The 24,396-nt window shown below is 39.1% G+C and overlaps 1 protein-coding gene across 1 annotated transcript in view; it reads right to left on the bottom strand.

Annotated features, from left to right (window-relative positions):
* The window catches only part of LAMA1 (laminin subunit alpha 1), a 155,007-nt gene that overhangs the window by 78,869 nt on the left and 51,742 nt on the right, over nt 1-24,396 (bottom strand). The window contains exons 4-16 of the mRNA XM_072734926.1: nt 21,707-21,949; nt 19,670-19,849; nt 17,067-17,156; nt 13,852-13,969; nt 12,566-12,744; nt 11,764-11,869; nt 9,613-9,773; nt 8,518-8,658; nt 7,149-7,322; nt 5,372-5,473; nt 4,185-4,396; nt 3,282-3,393; nt 700-810 (exon numbers count right to left, since the gene is read on the bottom strand). Of these exons, the coding sequence (XP_072591027.1) occupies nt 700-810; nt 3,282-3,393; nt 4,185-4,396; nt 5,372-5,473; nt 7,149-7,322; nt 8,518-8,658; nt 9,613-9,773; nt 11,764-11,869; nt 12,566-12,744; nt 13,852-13,969; nt 17,067-17,156; nt 19,670-19,849; nt 21,707-21,949 (1,929 nt within the window). The remainder of the gene's footprint in view (nt 1-699; nt 811-3,281; nt 3,394-4,184; nt 4,397-5,371; nt 5,474-7,148; nt 7,323-8,517; nt 8,659-9,612; nt 9,774-11,763; nt 11,870-12,565; nt 12,745-13,851; nt 13,970-17,066; nt 17,157-19,669; nt 19,850-21,706; nt 21,950-24,396) is intronic.

Raw genomic sequence — 24,396 nt, 5'->3', positions numbered from 1 at the left:
TTTCCCTGTATGGTGTATAGGATTCAGCTGATTAATATATGTATTCACTCCAGCTATGTGCAGTACATCCATTAGAACCCAGGAGCGTGGCCCGGCTTCCAGGCAAAAGAGCATAAAAGAATTCCTGATTGAAGTTAAAAAACAAGTCTTGCGCTGTATCTGCCCCAAAGTTCATTTTCAAGATTAACTGCATATTCGTCAAGCCATGTTTCAACTCATGTTGCATGAAAGCAGCACTTGTTTGAAGAGTTTATCCGAGCTAACAACTATAAAGCATTATATATTACACAAAAGAGAGTGATTACTAGAAGTTCTATTACTCCTTTTATGACATACTGTGTAATATGGTAAAGAAATTCTAGCACTTTCATTTAAAAGACCTGATCCTTTTTAATCAGTGGATAATATTTTCTACCTTTCTATCGCCTTATAATTTTACGAAGTGAATTCATTGTTCTAACAAACCTGCAATGAAATTATATATTCCTTTTCACCAAAGTAACTTTTTTTCAAAAAAGAGGGAGGAAAAAGCAGAAAATATATTATGACATGGAGTTAAGTCTGCAAATTTCCTTTGGGGTCTACAGGGCTAGGATAATCTCCTATGGAAGAAGTATTTTTTTAAAAAACCATTTTTGCACAGGAGATAGCTTTGGAATGGGTAGGAGGGGGTATTCCAGGTTTTTTCAACAGACTCACAAAGCAAACGCCGTGAATATCACATTCAGCTGCATGGCCGTGGCATTCACAGGGCTGACAAATTCCTCCAAAGAGTATTCCATCCACTCGATAATAGCCAGGGAGGCAGGACTGCAAAAGAGGAATGGGTGATACATGCTTATAAATTACACAAATCATCTTTTTAATACGTTAGAAACATAACTGTTCCATTTTCTATAGTAGAGAAACGTACTTCTTTGCCCTCAAACTTCTTTGTCGAGGTATCATTTACATGCTATAAAATGCACCCATTTTAAGGATACAGTTCAATGATGTTTTTAAGTTAACTTACTGAATTGTGCAACTATCCCCATAATCCAGTTCCTCATTTTTTTAAAGATTTATTTATTTGAGATAGAGTGCACAAGCCAGGGGAGGGACAGAGGGAGAGAGAGAGAGAGAATCCCAAGCAGACTCCCTGCTGAGCACAGAGACCCTACATAGGGCTCCATCTCACGACCCCGAGATCATGAGCTGAGTTGAAATCAAAAGTCAGATGCCCAACTGACTGAGCCACCCAGGCGCCCTTCCTCATTTCTTTCTAAAGGTAGAAATATACACACCAAAACCTAGTGGCTATACAATGGGTCAGCATCCTCCTCAGTGGTATCCTGCCACAATATTATTAGAAATCATGTAACACTTAGCCACTTAATCAGTGTTCCAACCAAGAGGACATTTTCCTCTCAACTTGATTTTGTTTTCTTTTGGGTCAAATTCACTAAACATTACCATCAAAGTGCCCGAGTGTAGGTCTGTGTCAAACCGCATCAGTTTAATTGAGCGAACATTACAGGTGTACTTTCTGCGCTATTCATGGATGCTGTCTCCAGCTTGCAAGGTGTAGGGGGCCATCCCAGACAGTCATTCATGTAATTCTTATGATGACCCTGAGAACTATTCTCTCTATTTTATACTTGAATCTGGAACACATGAGCAGTTAGACACTGTGCCCATTGTGCCAATGGAAAGATTCAAAGTTGGTTATGCACACCTCCCACACCTGGGGTCACAGTGATGCTTGGGGTGGCATGGAACATAAACTGTGTCTAGAGTACATGGGGGAGTGATTACTTGGGAGGCCAGCATACTCCCATGGGGCCATGGGATGAGGGGTGTGGATTTGGTTTACATTATTGTAAAAAAATATTAAAATTGCATTTTCATTATATGAGTAATATACAAATGCATTCATTCACACTGACCTGTGAACGTGCCCTTAACACCTCCATGCAGCCATGCTCCTGTCAAGGACAATGGGCCAGGCTACAGATGGGCACCAAGGAGGAGCTGCCTGGGGGTCTGTGTGGTGGCTATCGGGCTATCAAGAATTCCATTCCCCACCAATACCTGTCTGATTCCTTATGTTGGCTTCTAATTTAAAAATGCTTGACAAAAGTAGTTAAAATTATGTGGAAGCTTCACGTGCTTCCTTGAGCCATCATCCCATGCACATCAGCATAGTTTCCTCCAAACCCAGTGGACTTGGAGTTCTTCAGCACTGACTGCTCACTGATGCCCCCTCTTGGTCTAGCTGGCCTGGGCTTCTACTTTCTCTGCCAGCTCTCTATTGCCACATCCCTAGTAGCCTTCAGGTCATTTATCTGTTAAGCCCACAGGAATTAGATCCTACAGCTATTTCCTTGGCCTAAAAATAAATGTTGTACATCTAAAAAAAAAGTTCATGGGGTCAAAAAAGAAAAAAAAAACCCTATAAAATATTTAAAATAGAAATATTTAAAAATCTACATCATGAAGCACAGGCCAACTTTATTAACTGCAAAGTTGATAATTGATAAAGATTCATAAAACCAAATTATAAGTTAAACGTTCTCAATTTGTAAAAATGATTGCCAAAAACTCACAGCCAATGACAAATGTTCATAATCATCCTCAGTCTTCAACACAGGAGAGGGAGGGCCATGTGCTGGTTAACAGCACAGATGAAGCTTGAAACCTGAAAGCTCTTTCCTACAGAAAGAGTTTAGGATGGTGCCAAGTACATAGAAAGTCCTCAGTGGAATAGTTATTATCAATACTTACGTCCAGTTTCAAAATATAGTCCAAAAATTTTTTTAGCAACAGATTACTTTCACTGATGATTGCAAGCTCACTTTCATACATTTCATTGTGAAGTGGAGCTCACTTAAGCTAACATTGCCAGGGGCAATAAAAAAAAATCTTAAAATGGGCCTAGCTTGTCTAATGTTTTCTAGGTGGCATGCTGGTGACTTGTAAATGTTCAGATACAATCAAGTTCAATCTTGCTGAGAAATGCAAAATATGGCATGGGCAGTGCAACTTTCCAGTTGACTACAGCAAGAGGGTAGACTTAAGTATGGGGATTTCCAGGGGTCTCATGACCCCCTTGGAAGAGGTATGCCAGATTTCTTTAAACATTGTGACTTCCAATATATCCATAGGTCCCTGAAGTCTGAGCCAAACATTATGTTTCTAAAGTTAAAATCCAAGTGTGGGTCATTGTATAATCTCAATGTGCTTTTTTCTCCTGAGGAAAGAACAAAAGGAAGGCAATAGGAAGGGAAGAAGAGGAGCCTTACCTCACAGGAGATCCCTGCGTAGCCTTGGGGGCATTCACAGTGCTCCACCTCAGTGGCCAGGGCCAGGTCTATAACGTTAGGGCTGGCTGTATCCAAAGAGACAGAATCCAACCTACCAATACAATAGATCAGGGTCATCACGTGACTTAGACACCCACCTGCAAATGATAATCTAACACCTTGATGAAGGTGAATTCTTAAAGGTTTTGTTCAAACAAAAAGGTGATGCGACTTTTGTAAGTAACTAAAGATTTTCACACCAATATGATTTCTGAAAGCCATCCGTATTCCCCAGAAAGCCTTTGAAACATTTGGTGCAAAGGCAAGCGATTGCCCAGCCAGCTGTGGGAAGGGTCTGATGTTGCCCAGTCTGACTTGAAGCACTTTAGAAAAACTAACCCATTCAATCATCCTATCTCGAATATGGAGATTGTCCTTAAATGTGTAATTCTGTGTTTGCTTTAGCTGTGTCCAACTTGTATGCTTAGCCTGGCATTGCCAGAAATTGACCTGCTGGAAGTAATAAAATGACTGAAAATGAGAACATTAGCTTACATTAAATAGTAAAATATAAGACCATTAACATCAGGAAGGTGAAAACCAGATGTAAGATGGTCCAGACAATTGTGATCTTATTAGGTATTTCTCAGAAAACCACCCTGGAAGTTTCTGATCCTGACATCAAGATGATCTCCTACTGAGGCACATTTGTCATGGACAACTATTCTTACATCTTCACTAAAATTATAGTAATAAAAGTATGTTTTAAAACAGCTGGCTCCATTCGGTGCACCCTTAAAATAATCAAGTAAAATAAATCACACTTAAAAGGCACAAGTATCAATAGATGAAGACAAGATTGAGGATGCTCACCATGAGCTTTCCCTCTCTTTCAATACACACCTGTAAAGAGCCATTTTTGCAGAATTGTAGTTGGCTCTGATCAAGAGATGTGTCACGTTGGCGAGGACAGTCATCAGCTGGTCACGATCTATCTCCCTTTTGTTATTAAAATCTCGGAAGTTCTCAGGCACTAGTCTGACCACGTTCAGGTACTCTTCATAGGGCTGTAATGACAGGCCCTCGGCCTGGGTGCTCAAAGTGAGTCCATTTCCCTAACATTTAAAATAAGAGAAAATATATTTGAAATTCAATGCCATGATAAAAAAAAAAATCAAAGTAAATTTGTATTTAGCAACGTGGCTTTTCATTTCAGCTTAGGTTCTCAGGGCAAACATGCAACAGCATCTAGAAGCCTTGGTCCAGAACGATCAGAGGAGAGATGTTTCACTGCATCCCCCTCAGAGGGGTTCAGATAATAGATCTAAAGGCTGGGTGGCTCGCTGGGATCTCAGAAGAGAAACAGTAAGTATGTTCCCATGGTTTTTTCCCAAACAACCAACCTGACACTCCTAGTCTTTAACTGAAGAGCAGAAGTAGAAAAAGGATATAGAGACTTCTAGCTTTCCATAAAACTGCCATTCGCAAAAATGCTTTATGCCACCCATTCCCCCTTGTGGCTGGCTGGATGTCATTAAAGGGGACAGAAGAGGGGATGGACACAGCAGACCAAAACCCGAGGCAGTTTCTGACCTTCAGGAAAATTACCAGTGAGTCCAAGCTGGGTCTTTGAGCAATGATAGAGGAGAGGAGTGAGGATACAGGGTTAGGGACAGTGGCTGGGGACAAAGCTGGTGACCCATCTCCCACCCCGACACCGACGAGCACTGCTGCCTAAGCATTCACGTGGGAGGTGACACGGCAGGAGACAGAGGGACTCACGGGGCTGACAGGGTCATTCTGACATCAGAGCAGACACCTGTCTTCCTTGCACATGTGAAAAGATGGGTCAGCTTCGGGGCTGGAGGGAAGAGCCACCTGTGCTGTCCTGAGGCAGTTCCAGACATGGGCCCAAGGAGAACCTGCACACTCAGTCTCATCGGTGCCTGGACGAGGGGGGTCCCTGCTGAACGGCCACCTGGCCGTGTGCTCCCTGCTCCTATGGCCCCCCTTAGCCACTCGGAATCATAAAACTGTCACCCGACTAGGCCCTGCAGCTCCACGCAACAAGACAGCATGCAAGCAAGTACCTTAATGATAACGTCGGCATAGGACATGGGGTCGCCATCCACGGTCTCCACTGGGATGTCATAAGACACCGTGTACTTCAGGAAGCCACCAAATGCAGTCAGCTGCAGTAGGTAAACGAGAGTGAACACGAGGGCAAGCAGGCGCAGCCCCTCGGGAAGAGAAAGCGGTGGCCAGGATCCATCAGGAATGACCAGGCTGCAAGGCGGCCTGGTGGCCACAGCATGTACGCAAGTTCACATTAAGGCAGTGAAAAGAGAGCCTATTATACGAATATTTTGTTTAATCAATACTATCAAAATGCATGATGTCATTTAAATGTACAGAAGAAAGATGTACTCCTTCTTGGAGAGCCCAAGGTTAATGAGCATAAACGTCTGTGAATCACACAAGAGACGTGGATTTCATTTCAGTCCTTTAGGATTTAGGAGTTAGATCCACGACGAGAATTCCAACATTCTGATTTCATCGCCCTCCTTGTAGGAGAACAATTAGGAACGTGACTTATCAGCTAAAAGACTGAATGTTTTTCTTCCTGGTCATATCCTTTACTGTAAAATGCGGATTTGCTTTATGATAGGTGTGTTACAACAATGTTTAGAATCCAGTCCTTGTACCAAAAAATTGGAAAAGTGATCTTAACAGAAAAAAAAGAAAAAAATCAATGACTTTTGGTGACACAATCACATTATAAACAGAACATGTCTTCTAGGCTTATAATTTGATGGGAAAACAATATTTTCGAAATATGAACATGACATAACCTAAATCTAAACAAAATAAGTTATAAAATTAAAATATGGAATCCCTGGATGGCGCAGCAGTTTGGCGCCTGCCTTTGGCCCAGGGCGAGATCCTGGAGACCCGGGATTGAATCCCACGTCGGGCTACCGGTGCATGGAGCCTGCTTTTCCCTCTGCCTATGTCTCTGCCTCTCTCTCTCTCTCTCTCTCTCTCTGTGACTATCATAAATAAAAAATAATAATAAAAATAAAAAATTAAATTAAATTAAAATATAACCAGCAAATGAAGTAGAAACTTCCCAAGCCATAAGGCCTACACGACTATGAAACATACCACTACTTCAAGACAAACCAAATGCACAGTGCGGGTGAGCATGGAGCTCGAGTCATGAAGGTAGAGTCCACTGAGTATATTTCCAGATCATCAGAATCTGGAGAGAAGTGGCATTACTGGTGAGGAGGAAGGAGACAATGGCATTGAAGGGAGAGATTAAATCACATGAACCAAATTCCCACTTTGCAGAATCACCAGGTTGCATGTTCTTAAAAGTATTTTATCTGTTGCTAAATGTGAACATTGGGTGAGAAACAGTCCATTTGGATATTGAAACTGGCAGGACACCAGCCCCAGGGCACAGCCTTTCCTGCCCAAGTGCCTTCTCTTGTGCCAGGCTCTCCACCGAGCCCTACAGTAAGTACAGGCTGGGATGTGATGGATGCTGCACAGAGGCCCACGTGATCCAGAAACCCAGAGGAAAGTAGAGAGCCTGTCATGGGCGGAGGGGACAAGACTCCCTACAACTGGCTCCCTGTGACCGACGTGGCCAAGAGGAAAGTTCATATTTTGATGATGTAATAAAGTCACACAAGGATAAACAAGACCATGTGAGTCAGGTATAAATAAATGCTGAATAATTATCTGGCAAACCCTGGAGTGACCATAAGATGAACCTGAATCCTTAAATTGCCAACAGAGGCTTTCTTAATGTGCTCTGAGATCTTTGCCCAAGAGTGTTACTTTGGGCGATGGGCCTACCTTGTTTCCGAGGTAGGCCTCCGGGGCCGACCAGTAATACTTGGAAGTCAGCCTCTGCATGACCACCGAGTTGTTGATGCTAATCTGATGACGCCCACCCAGTGCGTCTTGCTGAGACCGGATCTTGCTTGAACTGATCAGATCAGTGACCAGCCACCCAGACATATCTTTCACCTTAAAAAGAGATTCAGAATTTCAGAATGTGAAATAGAAGTCACCTCAGATTTCACCCAGTCCAGTACTAGTATCCTCACAATGAAGAAACAGACTCAGAAAGCTGAGCTAGGGACAGAGTTAATACGTTGTGGCCATAGAACCACACGACTCGTGACCCTTCTACTTGCCAAAAGACCAAGAAAATCTCAGAATGAGTCAAACACTCCTCAGACCCCCAGATCACTTATAAGCAAGTAGGTGAGCAAAACTGTCAAAGGCCACAGATATACATTTTTTAGATAAAAAAAATAGCAAAGACCTTAATAAGTGCATTGAACGTCTTTTGCTAACTAGTTTTTTTTTCATCATTGCTTCCTGCTTTTCACCAAAAAGCTGAAAAGTGTATGAAAATAACCTCCAGATCCTATCCTCCTAATTTGTCAGCTACAAAGAGATGACAAGCCATCACCCAGCATGGTGGCCACAGGGACTCACCTTCATTCTCAGGTACTGATGGGGATTCCCACTCCCTCCCCCGTGTTGCTCCCACTCCTCACCAACCTGCCAGTGAGGGAGGGAGGGAGGGAAATGGAGTCAGGGACTAACACCCCCTCTACCCTGAATACAGCTCTTCTGAGATGGCCTTGGGGAGGCCAGGTGGTTGTGGATGAGCCCTGTGCCCTGCGGTCCTCCCTGACCTCCAGCCATTACACTGTCCTCCCCAGGCACCATTTGGCATCCCCCTAGGACTCCCCATCCCCAGAACCACTGAGGATATCCTACCTGCCCTCATAATTCCTGTGTCCTTTGCTGTTGTTCCTACCCTCATCAGGTTCTCTGAGCTAGAACATTCTGCATGGCCTCATGTCCTGATGTGCTTCCTGGCCTGAGACCAGGGCAGAGCAGTGGGTCCCAGATCTCACATCTGGCCCTACAACTAGATGCATTTCCCCACAGAAGAAATGTAAACATTACACATTCTACATCTATTGTTTGGATTGGGAAATGTATGTGGGAACAAACACATAACCAAGAAAGAAACTTTTATGACACTTTGGTGGCAGGCTGCCTCTGATCCATGTCGTCATCATTCCAAATGGCCAGGGGCGGTGGTACAGGGAAATGCAGCCCCCATGCTTTAGAACACAACCCCCAGAGAGCTCATTTGAGGTGCCACACATCCCAAATCCGGGCTCAGGGAAGGTACCCTCACCTGACTGAGGGACCAAGAAAGGCTGTCACAGACATCAGAGACGCCAAAGCAGAAGCACTCTGAGCAGCCCTCAGGGTTTCTCTCCTTCAAGTTATAGAATCCTGGCTTGCAGAGGTCACAATTGTCTCCCTCAACATTTTCCTGCACATAAGAGAGAAAAGATTAGCTTTGAAACCAATGTGTCCAGGTAGATAGAAGCAAGTGACAGTAACATGACATTAACAAGGAAGGTGCTTGGTGATCCAGACAAATACGTGAATAAACAGATGCTCAAAGTAAATGTAAAGCCTCATGAAGTCATTATTTCCAGAATAGATATTTTGAAATTATTACCACCTAGTTTTGTAGTCAAGAATGAGGGTCAGGATCCTAGAGCTTGGTCATTATAGTGAAATGACTTTTTTTGTATGCTTTGTTTTAGATTTTCCATTTTTGCTGATCTTCCAAGAATTTAAAAACCTGAGGAGAGCTATATAATTGTCTCCTTAATAAATGCTCAAGATTATTTTCAGCCACTTATAACATGTGCTTAAGACTCTGCTTACATGGGGAGAAACATATCAGACATAATGGGAAGTCCTACAAATTTTGGTTATTGTGAGAAGATGGATATTAATACCAGATGGCAAAAAACCCCACCTCCCTGGACCCCAATTACTATGTTTTACATCATTGTCCAATTCCTTTTTAAGAGAAATCTAAAATAATATATCTTCCTTTAAATAATATTTTTACAAATGTAATACTTATCTGGCTCTCCCCTAAACACAAAGCTGGAACAGAATGTCAGAGAAGAGATAATGGCCCAGGCCTAAGAAATGCAGTATTCAGTTTCATCTGGGGAGTCACAGAAATAACTCTGGAATATTTGGCCATTGCCCAGAAGGCACCAAAAAAGGCAAACAGGGTGCCCATTTAAAGCCAAGGACATAGACTGCGACATAACATTATGGGTCTCAGGAAGGTGCGGGAAAGCAGGGTTCCATTTCAACCTTGCTGCTTTGCTCAAGACCTGATCCTTGAACCTATGGAATGTGTTCCTTTCTCAGGACACCTCAAAGGAAGCGCAGGGTCATTTTTTACCCCCACACCTACCTTACAGAGACAAGGCTCTGAGCACGGGTCCTCGTTCACACTCCCAGCCCGACTACACTCACAGCGGATGCAGGCTGGATAAGCCTTGTAACCAAATTGGCAGCGATCACATTTTTCTCCTGCATAGCCTTCCTTGCATGGACATTGACCTGGCTGCTTCCCTGCAAAGAAAAGGATGGCAGTGGCCCAAAAGGAGGGTAAAATGTTAAAGCCGGGGTTGGCAAACTATTTCTGTAAAGGGCCAGAGACGAACTAGTTCAAGTTTGTTGCCAAAGAATCTCTGTTGCAATTACTTACTTTTGCCATAACTGCTTGAGAGCAGCCTTACATGATACATAAACAGATGGGCACAGCTCTGTTCCAATAAAACTTTATTTACAAAAACAGGCGGTGCGGTGGTATGCCACATATGGCACATGGCCCACAATTTGTTGACCCTTGGTTAAAAAAAAGAAAATGGAGATGAAAAACAGAGGCTGATGGGACTCTCAGATGGTGCAGCGACTCTGGAAAACAGTTTGGCACTTCTTCAAAATATGAAGCATAGAGTTATTCTGTGACTCAGCAATTTCACTCCTAACCATTAACCTAAGAACAATGAAAACATACATCCACAAAAAAGGTACACAGGAATGATAGTAGCAGCATTATTCACAATAGCCAAAAAGTGGAAACGAATGAAATACTCAACTGATGAATGGCTATATCACATGTGGCATATACATATGATAGAGTTGTATTCAGAAAAAAAAAAAGAGAGAGAGAGAGAGAGAGAGAGAGACTGAAGGACCAGTAGAGGCTACAGAATGGATAAACTTTGAAACATGACACTAAGAAAAAGAAGCCAGTCTCAAAAGGCCATACACTGTATAGTTCTGTTTATAGGAAATGCCCAGAATAAGCAAATCTTTGGAGAGAAAGTAGATCAGTGGTTGCCTAGGGCTGGGGTGGAGGGTGTGGAGGGAAGTAGAGAGTGATTACCAATGGGGAAGGGGTTTCTTTATGGGGTGGTGAAAATGGTCTAATAGTAGGCTGTGTTGATGGTTACACCCACAAAAATACCACCCCCCCAAAAAAAGCTACTGAATCATACATCATAGGTAAATTGTATGGTAGTGAAGTATCACAAAATAAAGCTGTTTTCTTTTTTTTTTTAATAGTAAAGGGCAATGAGTACTATCTCTGATTTTACTGCCAACCCTGAAACTTTCTAGTTGTGGAACTTCAGCCAAGTTTCTTAACTGCTCTGAGCTACAGTTTCCTTGCCTATAAAATGTGTTAAATAATTTCTATCTGCTATGGTTGAACGTTTAAAAGGATACATTTTTTAAATGATATATTTTTTAAAATGAACCCAATCAAGGGTAATTGTCACTACAATCAACATCATCCTCATTATCATTAGCATCCCATTACCAGTCACATGTAAGAATTAATTCGATTCTGTAAATTACCCTCCGCATTGCCCCACAGTTGGCACATCCTTCCCTGCTGATCAATATCTATTTTAACTGCTAGTGACAGAAAATTAGATGAGGTCACAGAAGTCTCTGAACAGATGCAACCTTTTTCAGGAGATTCTGGTATTTGCAAGTCATTTGCCAGTTTTCGAAACAGAAAGAACACTGACATTTACAAAGTTAGCAGGAGAATTTGTTTGCTTTGTGAGATGACGTATGTAAAAGCCTTGTGAGTGTCTTCTAAGAGCTAAATAGAGGAATTGCTATTTACTGTGTTCCCCCTTATGGCTCTAAACTGAACCTTATTTCTTCTCTCCTTGAATGTTCAATTATCTGCTCAAATGTCATTTCATCACTACAACATTGCCCTCTTTACACCCCATCTCCCTCCAATCATGATTCCTAATTGTGCTGCGTGCCCATAGCACTCATCCCTACCCAGAGTTACATTAGGCATATACTTGTTTGTTGAGTGTCTGCCTGTGAGCAGGAATTTTGATCATCTTGTTCAAGTGCATATTCCTGGGTCCTGAAAAATTGCCTGACACCTAATATTGTTTGGTAGGTATTGTGTAAACAAAAGATTCAAATCACCTAATTTCTATCCAGTGGTGATAGTTCCACCAGGTACAGATCTTCAACCAAAAAAAAAAAAAAAAAAATCAAGCACAGAAACGAATCAAATACCTACCTTTGTGTAAGCCAGATTGGAGCTCATCTTTAATACAGACAGAACTGAGAGACCCGAAAGGGTCACAGTCACAGGGACGACAAGGGTTGTCCTCATAAGGAGACACCTGAAAGGCAGATTTTGTCCTGAATTATCTTACTAGAGTTAACAGCAATATTAGGAATAATATCAACAATAATACCAATGACACGGTATTGGTTTTTTTCACTGAGGATGTGACTATTATCATGATTTTGTATACCCAGGGAGTATAGGTCTCAGGAAAATAATGTGAGCTCAAGACAGAAAGCCCCAAACATTTTTTGATAGGACAGCAGCTGGTATCATTAGCACAGTGACATCCTTTCCTACAACTGCTGCTACATGGCTCCCCTCACTCCACTATTTCTCACAGCCATATAAAAGAAGCATCACCTAGACCAGACCACTGCAGAGAACCAGGTGATAACTACATATTAGGTCAACCGAGGATGGACTGAGCACTTCCTACAGGCAAGATATAGCTGCAGTAGTTTTTGGCTGACTCTTCACATTCACAGTTAGTATTACAAAACCAAGATTACACAGCCAGTAGGGCCCCAAATCCAAGTTAAATAACAAGTGAACATCCTACTCTGAGCAAGAAAACAGGACAGAAAGAGTAGGAAACAGGTATCTGAAAGATGCTATTAGCACAATAAGAATAGAAAAGGAAATAATCACAAAAGGAAACAAGTTTCCAATACTGAAGTTGACTACTGGTGGTCTCTTTTCCACCTTAAAAAGGCAATGAAATTCAGCCATGGTGAAGAAACGCTCTTACCTTGTGTGGTCTATAGTATCCATCAATACAGGTTTCACAATTGATTCCCATGGTGTTCTGCAGGCAATTGATGCAAACCCCTCCTCCTTGGAACTGTCCAGCAGTATTCAAACTTCTCCTCTGATGTGCAACACTTTCATCATAGTAACAGTCTTGGGCTTTATTGTGACAATTACATTCTAGGAGAATTTTAACATATCAATTAATATATTATGTCTTATATAAAGAAAAGCTTTCCCTCCCTAAATACGTTTCTATGACCATAAATTCAATTAAAATCCCAGAATAAGTCATTTTAATAGGATATGGGCAATCTTATGGAGGACAATTGAGAGTAGCCATCAAAATTATGAACATGCATACCCATTGGACCCCTCAACCTATCTTCTAGGATCATAATCCTGCAAAAGTACCTGCACTTAAGAACATAAAGGCTTATTCATTGCACCACTGTTTGTTAACAAAAAATAGGTAACGACCAAACTATCCATGGATAGGTAGCTATTTTAATTATACTGCATCTATGTAATGGAATTCAGTAGTACTGTTTTCAAAAAACAGCATTTCAATAGAGAACAAACTGGTGGTTACCAGAAAGGAGTCTTGTGGGGGGTGGGTAAAATTGGTGAAGGGGATGAAGTGCACACTTATCATGACGAACATTGAGTAATGTATAGAATTGTTGAATTACTATATTGTAGACTCGAAACTAACATAACACTGTGTGTTAATTATACTGGAATTAAAATAATAAAATAAAATAATAAGAATAGCAATTCATATTGCTAAAAGAGGAAAAATTTCAAAACTTATTGTTAAATACAAAAACAATGTATAGAATGGCATGCATAGCATGGCAGGTTCTATGTACAAATTATGTTGGGGGAAGGAATATGTTGATATATGCTTTATTTGCATAAAAATTTCAGAAAGAACATAGTAAGAAATAGTAAAAAGTGGAAAGGATGGAGACAAAATGGAAACAATACTTTTTACTACATATTTTTACATATTGGTAGATGTTGGAATTGTGGGAATATATTGCCTACTTAAAAATTAAATCCAAGTTAATAAAGAATAAATTAACATATGGGAAGAAGAACCGTAGGTAAAATAGCAAATCCCTAAAGATGCATGTGGGCCTTAATACTTTAAACTGTATTAAGGTAATAAGGAACTACTTGAATATCTAAGAAAACAAGTTACATACTAATCACAATGTTAAGCCATCATAAAACATATTAAAAAGGAAAATAACTACATTCTTCCATTCTCAATGGACCTACTTTCACACGTGTTGCCAGCAGAAACAGTGCCGGGCCGCCAGGGCTGCTGGTGGTACCCCGGACAACACCTACTGCAGCTCTCTCCACAGGTGTTATGTTCACACTGACACTGTAGTTTCTAGAAATAGGGAATACAAAATTGCATCTGGAAATTAACCTGTATATTTTTGTAACTTTATTTTTAAAAGAACTTATCAAGTCACATATCTAGCACGATGGTACAACTGAGGACATATGGTTATATCAAAACATATTGGCATTACTTTTTAGAGAAAAATATATACATGTGACCTGGTTATAAACAGAAGTGAGGAGGAATAAAACAAAACTAAAAATAAAATGGGTTCATGAACAAAAAGTTTTCAAAATAAGATAACTGATATTAAGGGTTTATAAGCTCCTTGGGGTGCTTGGGTGGTTCAGTATGTTGAGTGTCTGCCTTCCGCTCAGGTAATGATCCTATGGTCCTGGGATTGAGTGCCACTTCAGGCTCCCTGTTGGGCAGGGAGCCTGCTTCTCCCTCTCCCTCTCTACTATCTTTCCCTCTATCTCAAAGAAAGAAAATCTTTTTTAAAAAAGGCTTTATACATTCCTATTAATAATTTCCTTGATCTTCCTAGTTTTCAGCCTTGAAAGAGGTAATCCTATTCAAGAGTCAGAAAATCAAAAGACTGGTTGGGGGGGAATAATAAGTCACTTCATTTAAGTTGTTTAAGAGGAGACAGTGTCATATCATTCACTTAGTATTATGCTAAAACGAGTAAACTTGAATTTCTATTGATTTAGTACCACAAACATGGAAGATGGAGAAAATGGGAGGAGATGAATAATTATTTTAAAAAATACATAAGCATAATTTATAACTGCATGGTTTTTGCTTTACGGTTGTTACAGAGAAAAGAGCTTCATAATTCAACAGGCCACTGAATTGTATACTTGAAAATGGTTAAAATGGTAAATTTTATGTTACCTATATTTTACCACAAAGAATTCATAGTAAATGCTTGATTAGAAATATATCTTCCAAACAAAAAATAAGAAAAGAAATAAAAAGTATCCTAATTTCTAAGGAAGAAATAGTAAAGTTTTCACTATGCGCAGATGACATATTACTATATATGGAAAACCCTAACAACTCTACCAAAAAATTAGTAGAACTAATAAATGAATTCAGTAAAGTTGCAGGATACAAAATTAATGTACATAAACCTGTTGCATTGCTATATACTAATAATGAAGCAACAGGAAGGAAAATTAAGAAAGCAATCGCATTTACAATTACACCAAAAACAATAAAACATCCAGGAGTAAATGTTACCAAAGAGATAAAAGAAATGTACTCTGAAAACAATAAAACACTGATGAAAGCAATTCGAGATGACACAAAGAAATGGAAAAAAACTCTATGCCCATGGATTGGAAGAACGAATGTTGTTAAAATGTCTATACTACCCAAAGTAATCTACAGATTTAATGCAATTCCTGTCAAAACACCAACAGCATTTTCACAGAATTAGAACAAACAATCCTATAATGTGTATGGAACCATAAAAGATCTCAAATAGCCAAAGCAATGTTGAAAATACGAAACTGGAGATATCACAATTCCAGATTTTAAGTTATATTACAAAGCGATAGTAATTAAAGCAGTATGTACTGGCAGAAAAATAGACACATAGATCAATGGAATAGAACAGAAAACCAAGAAATAAACCCACAATTATATGGTCAATTAATCTTTGACAAAGGAGGAATGAACATACAATGAGAAAAAGACAGCATCTTCAACAAATGGTGTTGGAAAAACTGATCAGCTACATGCAAAAGAATGAAACTTTTTTTTTTTACCATACACAAAAATAAAACTCAAAAGGGATTAAAGACCCAATGTGAAGCCTAAAACCATAAAAATCTTTGAAGAGAGCACAGGCAGTAATTTCTCTGACATAGACCACAGCAACATTTTTCAAGATACATCTCCCAAGGTAAGAGAAATAAAAGCAAAAATAAACTACTAGGACTACGTCAAAATAAAAAGTTTCTGCACAGCAAAGGAAACAATCAACTAAAAGTAACCTATTTAATGGGAGAAGACATTTGCAGATGACATATCCAACAAAGAGCTGGTATCCAAAATATGTAAAGAACTGCTACAATTCAACACCCAAAAAAAACAAATAATCCAATTAAAAAATGGGCAGAAGAAATGAATAGATATTTTTCCAAAGAAGACATCTAGATGGCTAATAAATACGTAAAAAGATGCTCAACATCACTCATCAACAGGGAAATGTAAATCAAAACTACAATGAGATATCACCCCTTACCTGTCAATGCCTAAAATCAACAATCCAAGAAACAACAAGTATTGGTGACGATGTGGAGAAAGGGGAACCAACCCTCTTGTACTGTTGGTGAGAATGTAAACTGGTACAGTCACAATGGAAAAGAGTATGGAGGGTCCTCGAAAAGTTAAAAATAGAACTGACCCTGATCCAGCAATTGTGCTACTGGGTATTTACCCAATAAATACAGAAATGCTAATTCAAAGGGGTACACACATCCTATGTTTATTGCACCACTATTTACAATAGCCGAACTATGGAAGCAGCCCAAATGTCCATCAATAGATGAATAAATAAAGAAGAAGTGGTATGTATACATAGAATGGAATATTATTCAGCCATAAAAGGAATGAAATCTTGCCATTTGCCACATGGATAGAGCTAGAGAGTATAATGCCAACTGAAATAAGTCAGCCAAAGAAAGGCAAAAATACCATATGATCTCACTCCTATGTAGAATTTAAGAAACAAAACAAATGAGCACAGGTGAGAAAAGAAACAGAGGCAAAAACCAAGAAACAGACTCTTAATTATGGGTAACAAACTGACGGTTATCAGAAGGGAGGGGTGTGGAGTACGGAGGCTGGGTGAAATTGGTGATAGAGATTAAAGACTATGCTTATCATGTTGAAAAAAAAAATCTGCTTTGTCCTGGACATACTAGGAAAATGAAAAAAGAAACATATCCTCCCAAAAAAGTGTAATAAAATTGTTCAAAAAAATGAAACCAGTTAAATTATCTGAAGAATCTTTTTGGAGCATGATTTTATGCCTTTTGACATCTGCCTTGAGTAAAAAACAATAAGGCAAACACTGTAGCTATAACTTATATTTTAAAGTTTTAATAAACTATAAAATACTAGAACTCACCTTTGTAGTTTCATCCCATGGGCAGCTACTAGCATGGCCATAACAAATACACATTCCTCCAACAGAAATGTCTTTGATGGAATAGTAATACTAAGGAAAAGAAAGTGACAAACAAAGATTAAGGCTTCTTCTATTTAAGTTAAGAGAAAATGTTGGGCTCTCCAACAAATAGTTCAGTTGTTACTGGTAACCTAAAAAATAATTATTATACATTTTAAATTATATTTCATACACAAAGAATTCTTATGTTGATTTAAAATAAATGCCCAAATGAGCTCATCAACAGAAGTCAAAGTCTAAGAGAAATTCTTAACTTGGCTGCACCTTATACCAGGCAGTCATATTCAAAACCCAGAACTAATAATCCTAAAAAATATTGCTACATTGAGTACAGCACTATATAACTGAATAGAGTACTTTATACAAAAGATAATAACTCATGACCAAGTAGGATTTTTCCCTAACATGAAAAGTTAGTCCAACACACAAAAATCAGTAAATGCTAATCCATCACCCTATTAATAGAATAAAGGTGAAAAAAATAATTTGATTATTTCAAGAGTCACAAAAACCATGGAACAGAATTTAACACCATTCATTAAAAAAACTCAGCAAACCAGTAGAAGAGAATCTGCTCAGCCCTAATAAAGAGAATCCATGAAAAACCGAGAGCTAGCAGTGAAGATTAAGTGCTTTCCTCCAACAATCTGCTCTCGTCATTTCCATTCCACATCTATGGGAGGTGTCAGCCAGTGCAATAATGCAAAAGAAAAGGAATCAAAAGCGTAAAGGGTGCACAGTAAGACGAAACTCTCATTATTTATAGATGATATTATTGTGTACTTGGGAAAATTTAAAAAAAAAGAAAAAAATCCATACTAGAAACTATCTGTGACTTCAGCAATATCCTAGTATGTAAAACCAATAAACAAAATGGACTATACTAGCAATGAACGATGGAAAAAAAAAATTAGAAGGCAATCTATTAAGGCTAATGAGCAAAAATATATAACACTTAAGAATAAATTGAAAAGTAGATGTACCAAAAAACAAACAATAAAACACTCCCAAGAGGAACTAGAGAGGACCAAGACAAGTGGAGACATACAGCATCTTCACGGATTAGGTGATCCAATATCGTCAAAACATCTTCCAAAATCCTTCCCAAACTGATCTATCTATACAGTGGAATCCCAATGAAAATCTTCGCAGGATTTTTTGGGGGAGCAGAAATTAACAAACCCATTCTAAAATTTATAAGGAGATGAGACAAAATGAGCCTAAAAGAGCAAAAGATCTTGAAAAAACTAGGTTGCACTTATTATAGTACCTGACTTCATTACTTAAGTCCAAAAAACTATAGCAATCAAGAAAGTTTGTTATTGGCATAAAGACAAATAGATCAATGGAATATCAGAGTCTGGAAATAGAAACAGACAATAGTAAGGTCAAATAATTTTCAATAAAGCACCAAAACAATTTTATGGAGAAAAGTACTTTCAACAAATGGTGCTGGAACAGTTGCATGCATATATGGGGAAACAAAAGGCCTTGACCTCTACCTCACACCAAACACAAAAATTAATTTGAAAGACGATAAATGTAAAAGCTAAAACTATAAAGCTACTAGACAGATGCGTAGGATAACATCCTTGCAAACCTGGAATAAAAAAGTACTTTTCAGAAAGGACAGAGAAAGCATTAAGTATAAAAGAAAAAATAATATACTGGACTTCATTAAAATTAAAACCTCTCAAATATCATGGGAATGTGAATAAGCAAGCTTCAAACAGAGAAGATATTTGCAACATAGATACCTGACAAAGGATTTGTACACAAAATATATAAAACTCTTTTACAGCTCTGTAATCAGGAGATAAAAATGATCCAAATGAAAAATGAGCAAAAATATTCAATCAGACACCAATAAGCAACTACTCAACATATGTCATCAGGGAAATGCAAATTAACATCACAAGGAGGTGCCACCATATGCACATCAGAGTGACTGATGTGAAAATGGGTGACAATCCAAATCTGTGACAGTGTGCCATGCAACAGCAGGCTCACACATTGCTGGTCTGCAAAATGGTACAACTTTCCATAAGGCTTAACAAATTCTTAAATACTTAACACATAGCTACCCTCTAACTCAGTAATTCCACTCCTGGTTTATCCAAGGGATTTGAAAATATGTTTCCACACAAGCCTTATACACTTACTTGAAATCTGTACATCTTCTTGAATGTTTTTTGAATGAGTTATAACTCGGACTTTAACATTTCCCTTTAAGTGAAAACAAGAGCAATATGCTTGCTGAAGATCAAACATGGAGCCAGACCAGAATGTGAAGAGCAATACCGCAACATTCACTACGTCACGTCATTATGGGATGGGGGGAGGGGGTCTGAGGGTAGGAGGTCAGAACCATCCCCCAGTTAAGAGGTAGCATGTTAAACAAAGCATATATAATGATCTTCAATGAAATAAGAAAAAAAAAAAAAGGCTAACCGAGGAGGACAAAGCCAACCAAAAAGAAAAATCTACTTTCCTTAAACAAAATAAACTTTTCACAATGGGCAGGAGCCCTGCCATGGACTCACTCGTCTTGTAACAATAGGATCAAGGTCTATAGGGTCACGGTGGCTCAGGGTCATGAGATCGGCATTGAGGGTTCTAATGCGCTGTAAGCGAAGGCGAATGTATCGTGCAGAAGTAAACTCCAACAGCTTGGGTGAAAGGTCATCAGCACTCGGTCTGCCATTTATTAGTGATGTATGAATCTAAAGATAAATGAACAAATGTCAATTTTAAGCAGGCAAAAATATATCCCTGATTGTTTAACTTCAGGACATAATCTTTACTGATACTATCTAAAATCAAACCAAACAACTAGATTCTTGTAGAAACCCAACATTTGTTAATTACTACTTGTGAACACCATGATCACAAAATATTTTCAGTTAATTTAAAGTTCCAGCATCTCAGAAATTGTTAGACAACTTAACGGGACCACTTCTCCCAGTGTCCAGGGTATTTTAACATGTATCATTAGGCTATGACTCCTCTGAAACAAATGCTAAATGCCCGGAACAGACTGAGGAGTGTGAGAGAAGGTGCCAGAAAGTTTTGTATACCCTCTCTCTTAATCTCTGCTCTTGAAAACAATGCAGGCTTGCTGCAGGATTCCTGCTGTAAAGAGTAGTCAGGAGAGGTTTTTAGTTTTATCTCTTCAGGCCAAGCACTACTAAAGAATGACTTGTTTTGGGGGGGCCTGGGCGGCTCGGTTGGTTAACTGACTCAAGTTCAGTTCAAGTCATGATCTCAGGATCATGAGATTGAGCCCCTCACCAGGCTCTGCACTGGGCATGGAGCCTGCTTAAGATTCCCTCTCTCCCTCTGCCCCTCCTTGCTACCTTGTCCCTGTGCTTCCTCTATTTAAAAGAAGAAGAAGAAGAAAATGGGGGGGAAAAAGCCATTCTTTTTTAAAAAATATCTTATTTATTTATTCATGAGATACACACAGAGAGAAGCAGAGACACAGGCAGAGGGAGAAGCGGGCTCCCCGTGGGGAGCCCGATGCAGATCTTGATTTCAAGACCCCAGGATCATGACCTGAGTGGAAGGCAGATGCTCAACCACTGAGCCACCCAGATATCTCTAGAATGGCTTTTTTTTTTTTTATTATACTCTGACTTTAATGAATGTGTACACTCTGTGGAATACTTCAAGAGCCATGGTTACACCAATCCTTGGTTAAGAGCCAATCCTTAACACCTCTAGAGAAGAGAGGAGAATTTCACAGAGAAAACTAGAAACCACATCTTTCAGGAAGCATTTTAGCTCTCTCTTTAATATTTCAACATATGAGGACACCTGGGTGGCTCAGTCAGTTAAACCTCTACCTGATTCAGCTCACGTCATGACTTCAGAGCCCTGGGATGGAGCCCTGCATCGGGCTTCCTGCTCAGTGGTGAATCTGCTTCTTCCTCTCCGTGATCTCTCTCACTTTTACTCTCTTTCAAATAAACAAAATATTTAATAAATATATTTCAACAAATGTTCATGCCCTGGTGTCATAGGAAAGATCTTTTAAGAGTATCTTTTAATTTAAATTCAATTTGCCCACATATAGTATAACACCCAGTGCTCATCCCATCAAGTGCCCTCCTCAGTGCCTGTCACCCAATTACTCCATCCCCCCACCCACTTCCCCTTCTGCAACCCTTTGTTTCCCAGAGTTAGGAGTCTCTCGTGGTTTTTCTTCCTCTCTAATTTTTCCCCACTTAGTTCCCCCCATTCCCTTACATTCCCTTTCACTATTTCTTATATTCCACATATGGGTGAAACCATACGAAAATTATCTTTAAGAGGATCTGAGAGTTACAGATCCATGGCAGACAGAAAATTGAAGAGCTCTTCTAGAAAGGAAGAAATCAATAAGATGAAATGTATGGGTTACAACATCAATCATTAGGAGACTCCTGTCAATACCTTAAACACAGCCAGATATTAGGTTAAAGATCTCTGTAATCTGTACTACAAGAGATCCACTTTTGTTGGCTCTTAAAACTGCTATCCTCACATCTGAGGTGAGGGCTCTGGAGAAAAACCAGATATTACTACAGTGGGCACAGTACCTCTCCATGCTCAAGTGGCACCAGTCTAGAATAGTAGGAGGTGCAGATCACTTCATCATCGGCCCTGTAGGTGGGTGGCCCCCGTCTTGGAGTGATATTGTAACGAGTCAAACACTCTGTGTCACTGACTGCATAGTACTGCCAGGGGCTAAATGTGGTGCCATCCAGAGAACGCTCCAAAATCCAGTTTCCAGGTCGAGGGGCGTTAGCGGCTTTGATAATGACATAGGCAACTTGAAAGACCTGAAACAAAGACACTGAGAAATCTTAATCAAGAATCAGTAGCAATGGCTCAAAAATAAAGCACCTCTTGAGAGAAGTATTGTTTGATGATCGCCAATGTCTCCTAAGGCTTTTGAGTGTAATTGCTTTATAAATGCTGATCAGAAATAGGTCTTATGAATGTTCTCCTGGTGACATCACATTTCAAAATAAACTTGAAAAAGCACTCACAAATAAATTTGTATTATTACAATTATTATTAACAGTATTAATATTAATATAAGTGCTTGTTTTCTTGTTTCTGGTATCTTTCCATCTGGATTCTGAATGATAATAGTGACATTACATTCCACCAACAGTAGCTTTAATGTATTTCTTTAAGTAATTTGGAAGTAACACATCTGAATATGAGGGGAAAAAGTCAGTCCACTACGTGTGTGCCTATTTGAATGACGTAAATCCAAAGCATGAACAATACCAAAGCTGACAAGGATGTGAACAACAGGAACTCCCGTTAACTGTTTATGGGAATGCAAAATGGTAAAGCTGCTTGTAAAAGCAAGTTTCTTAAAATGTCAGTTTCTTAAAAAAATTAACCACATTCTTAGCATACATCCCAGCAACTGCATTCCTTGGTATTTACCTAAATGAATGGAAAACTTCCATAGATGAATAGATAAACAAAGTGTGATACATCTATACAATAAAGTATTATGTAATGATAAAAAGAAAGAAGCTCTCACACTACAAGCTAAATGCATGTTGCTAAGTGAAAGAGCCAATCTGAAAAGGCTACAATACAATACAATTCCTTATCCATTCTGGATAAGCTAAAAACACAGAGACAGTAAAAAGATCAACAGTTGCCAAGGATTGGGGGAAAGAGGGATGAATAGGGGCCCACAGAGGATTCTTAGGGCAGTGAAGCTATTCTGTACAATAGAATACCAATAGTTGGACAGCATAGTTGTGGACACATGTCATTACATATTTGTCAAAACCCATAGAATGTGCAGCATAATGAGTGAAAAAATGTAAACTAGGGACTTAATTAATAACAATATATCCACATCAGCTCATCAGTTGAAACAAATGTTTTACACTAATGCAAGATGAGAATAAGAAGGGGGATGGGTGCAGAGGAGTGAGGGCGATATGGGACTCTGTAGTTAACACACATTTTTCTGTAAACATTAAAAACTGAAAAAAAAACATTAAAAGCTGTTCTAAAAGATGAAAAAGATTCATTGAGAAAGAAATAAAAAGTCAGAAAAGTGTAGAGCTGGCATACAGGGAAAAAGAGGATGTAGATGACCAAGGTATGAATAGACTAGCCAGGTAAATCTTGGATCTGGAAAGGGCTCTTGTCACTATGTAGCCTCAAATTCAGGATTAAGAAGGAATCATCTCTCCACCAACCAGGCCCTCCAGGACTACCACAGTGACAGGAAATTCATTTACTCCTAATATAGTTCTTTTGTTTTATGTAAATTTCCTCTGTTGGGGGATCTTTCCCTGGATTGATTCTCAAAGTGCCTCATAAATTCCACGCTCTGGAGCTGTGGAAAAGATGTTCATTGATTTCATGTAACTCTCCTTCAAACATTTAAATATAACAATCATATATCACCTCCAGAACCCAAAGTTGTCAGCCTTGACTTTCTGTTTACCTGAAAACACTCAGTCTCACAAGGCCTCATTGCCTTGTCGTCATGCCCTGGACACAACCTTCCTTTAACCCACAGTTCCCGTGAACTGAATACAAAACTCCAAATGTTTTCTGAATTGGGAAAACAGTAAAAACATCATGTCCTTTGTTTCAGTAACTCAGCCTTAGCAAGCATTCACTTTCCTGTTAGTAAACCTAGATCACAAGATTGCAGGAGCAACAACACAGAAAAATGCCTTTTTCCATGTGAACCGCTATTTACTCTGGATTTCCTGTAACCCAAATTGATAGAGGATTTTTTTTAAAACCAAAGTGAAAAATTTTTTAATCTTTTAAATATATATGTTATATATGTAAAGAAATATGTATGCACATATGCGTTTATGTGAATGTATGTGTGTGTATATACATACATATGTGTATGCATTGGGAAGGAAGTTATTATTCACTTATTCTGAGTCTTATTGTCCCTGGATATTTTGCTTTTCTTGCTTTTGGGTTTAGCATCTTAGCCGTCTCCTATTCTGGGAACACAAGAGCTTCTTAATGTTAATCTGCCATAAACCAAATAATTTTATACTCACCTACTGAATCATTCTCTGGGAGAGACAATTATATTTCATTATCATAACTCTATTCACCTTCAAGAAAAAGCCTCCAACCAAGCTTAGTCTGCAACCTAATAGAAGTGTGTCTGGTATTTTGATAATCCATATTCATCATGTGCTATTTTCCTTTAACATGCAACCACTGCTTCTCAAGCATATTAGAAGTAAAACAACATTCTCAGGTTTTAGTA

Source organism: Vulpes vulpes, chromosome 13 (genome assembly GCF_048418805.1).
Source record: "Vulpes vulpes isolate BD-2025 chromosome 13, VulVul3, whole genome shotgun sequence".
In the NCBI taxonomy this organism is placed as follows: Eukaryota; Metazoa; Chordata; class Mammalia; order Carnivora; family Canidae; genus Vulpes; species Vulpes vulpes.
This window is presented reverse-complemented; position numbering and strand designations above follow the sequence as displayed.